The 2,116-nt window shown below is 48.5% G+C and overlaps 1 protein-coding gene across 1 annotated transcript in view; it reads right to left on the reverse strand.

Moving 5' to 3' along the window:
• Positions 1-1,840, reverse strand: part of ZNF142 (zinc finger protein 142) — a 22,151-nt gene extending 20,311 nt beyond the window's left edge. Inside the window, exon 1 of the mRNA XM_018552558.1 lies at positions 1,536-1,840. Coding sequence (XP_018408060.1) covers positions 1,536-1,791 — 256 coding nt within the window. The 5' untranslated portion in view covers positions 1,792-1,840. The remainder of the gene's footprint in view (positions 1-1,535) is intronic.
• Between the last annotated feature and the right edge of the window lie 276 nt (positions 1,841-2,116).

The raw sequence follows: 2,116 nt of genomic DNA on the forward strand, positions 1-2,116 counted from the left end.
CCCATCCACAAAGAGTGTGCATATAAGCCCTCATTCACATGAATAACAGCCGGCCCGTACAGATCTGTGCGGCGTGCACGGCCGTATCGGGTCGCTCCCGGGAAGGACAGGTGCTGTGTGTGATTTGTACGCAGCAGCCTGATCATCTCTATGGCCGCACGCTCACCCGTACTGCACGTCCGGTATGGGTGTCCGTACTCATACGCTGACAGGAAGGATCCTAGGTGCCTCAGAGCAGGGACACCCGCACCCACACGGACGTGCAGTTGGGGTGAGCGTACGGCCGCGCCCTCCCATAGGAAAGAACAGGCTGCTGCGTACTGATTACACGCAGCACCTGTCCTTCCCGGGAGCGGCCCGATACGGCCGTGCACGCCACACAGAGCTGTACGCACCGGCTGTTATTCCTGTGAATGAGGGCTTAAAGCTCTCCAGGTTTTGCAGTGCTTGAAGTTCTCTGGATCGGACCTGGAAATTATACAGGCGCCAGCTATAAAATATGGGGGCCAGTTTATCATCTCTGGAGGCCCCTCAGGTTTGCTATATGTATGATGGTTCTAGTCGGCTGTCATCCGCTATATGCAAGCTACCCGAACGGGCTTTCTAAGGTAACAACAGTGCTGACGTTCAACCACCTCAAGATACATGTAAGCGTTCTGATCCATCCTTGCTTCTATCCTAGACCCAGGCCGTACAGGGGCTCGACTTCTGACCAGGTCAATATGAAACCCCGCCACGTACTGGCACTATGCTCATCATTTGGCAATAAGTTGTAAATTGCCAGATTCCTTACTGCCTGTGCTGCCATTTCACAGTTAAAAAATGGGGGCAGGGTTAATATCAGGAGGGGGTGGAGCTTAATCCTGACTCGCAAAAAATATGTTAAATGCTCATATAATCTTATGGGAAGATCGTTGTTAAAATGAATGATCTGGCGACAAGGTCTCTTCACTAAGGACCTGTTCACATGATTTTCAGGTCCTGATCACGTTCGGATCTGCAGACGCGGTGCTATGTGTTTTGCCGCGTTTTTGATGCGTTCCAGTAAAAAAAAAGAAGTTAGCTGCAGTGCAGTGCGTTTTTGCCGCGTTTTCGGACCGTTTCCTGACCAGACAAAATGTAACATGCAGTATTTTTTCTGTCGTAAGCTGAACGGACTGCGCACGCGAGAACTCTAGCCCATAAAACACATAGGGATACATTGGGATGCGTTTTTAGTGCCGGAGCGCACAAATCAGGTCAGCACAGAAAACGGAGGTCATGTGAACAGGGCCTAAAGCTTTGCATAGGTGCGGATAGGATTGCTCCGATGTCTAGCCCAAACTTTCTGGGAGACCTTGACTTATTATTCATGTTATTGACATGTAAAAGCCTCCCTTGTGTAGACTTGGAAGTGATGTCAGCAGTCCCAAAGCTCTCACTCAATTGACAAACACAGCAACGTAAGCATTTAAAATACCGAATCTTTGGGCTTTTACCAGCAATTGTGCGGTCTTAAAAAAAAATAAACAAAATTCAGAATATCAGCCACTCACTAGTCTCTGTAACACTTTCCACTTCAGAAGTTTCAAACATGGCCTGTCCAGGGCCAGACAGGGAGACATCAGTCATATGTAAGGTCTCTTCTGCTGGAAAATGGAGGTCGTTAGATCCTCCCCCTCCACCAGCGTTGTCCTCAGCCGAATTCTCCATGTGGTACACGGCCCCGGCTGATGACTGGAGCAGCAGCTGCTCACATGACTTCACAGTCCAGTCACATGACCCCTGAAGGTCTTCTACAGACATTTCCATGTGCTACGGTGGCCGCATGCCCCACTAGGATCTTCGTTCAAGTTTCTCTCCTGAAAGAAAATAACAATTGACATTTGTCTAGTATTGAAATAAATATATGTTCCCAGAGTATAGAAAATGAAAAAACAATCTGTAGGGAATGTTTATACCACAGGCACAATTTTCGCCCACTGACACAAACAATGGAGCACAATGGGTCACTATTCCTCCCTTAGACACCAATGATGGGTCACGAGTCCTCCCTCCGACGTCAATGATGGGCCACTATTCCTCCCACTGACACCAATAGGGCTGCAACCAACTAATCGATAATTGATGAGAATAG

The sequence above is a fragment of the Nanorana parkeri genome, unplaced genomic scaffold (assembly GCF_000935625.1).
Source record: "Nanorana parkeri isolate BGI_ZX_2015 unplaced genomic scaffold, ASM93562v1 scaffold92, whole genome shotgun sequence".
Classification (NCBI taxonomy): domain Eukaryota; kingdom Metazoa; phylum Chordata; class Amphibia; order Anura; family Dicroglossidae; genus Nanorana; species Nanorana parkeri.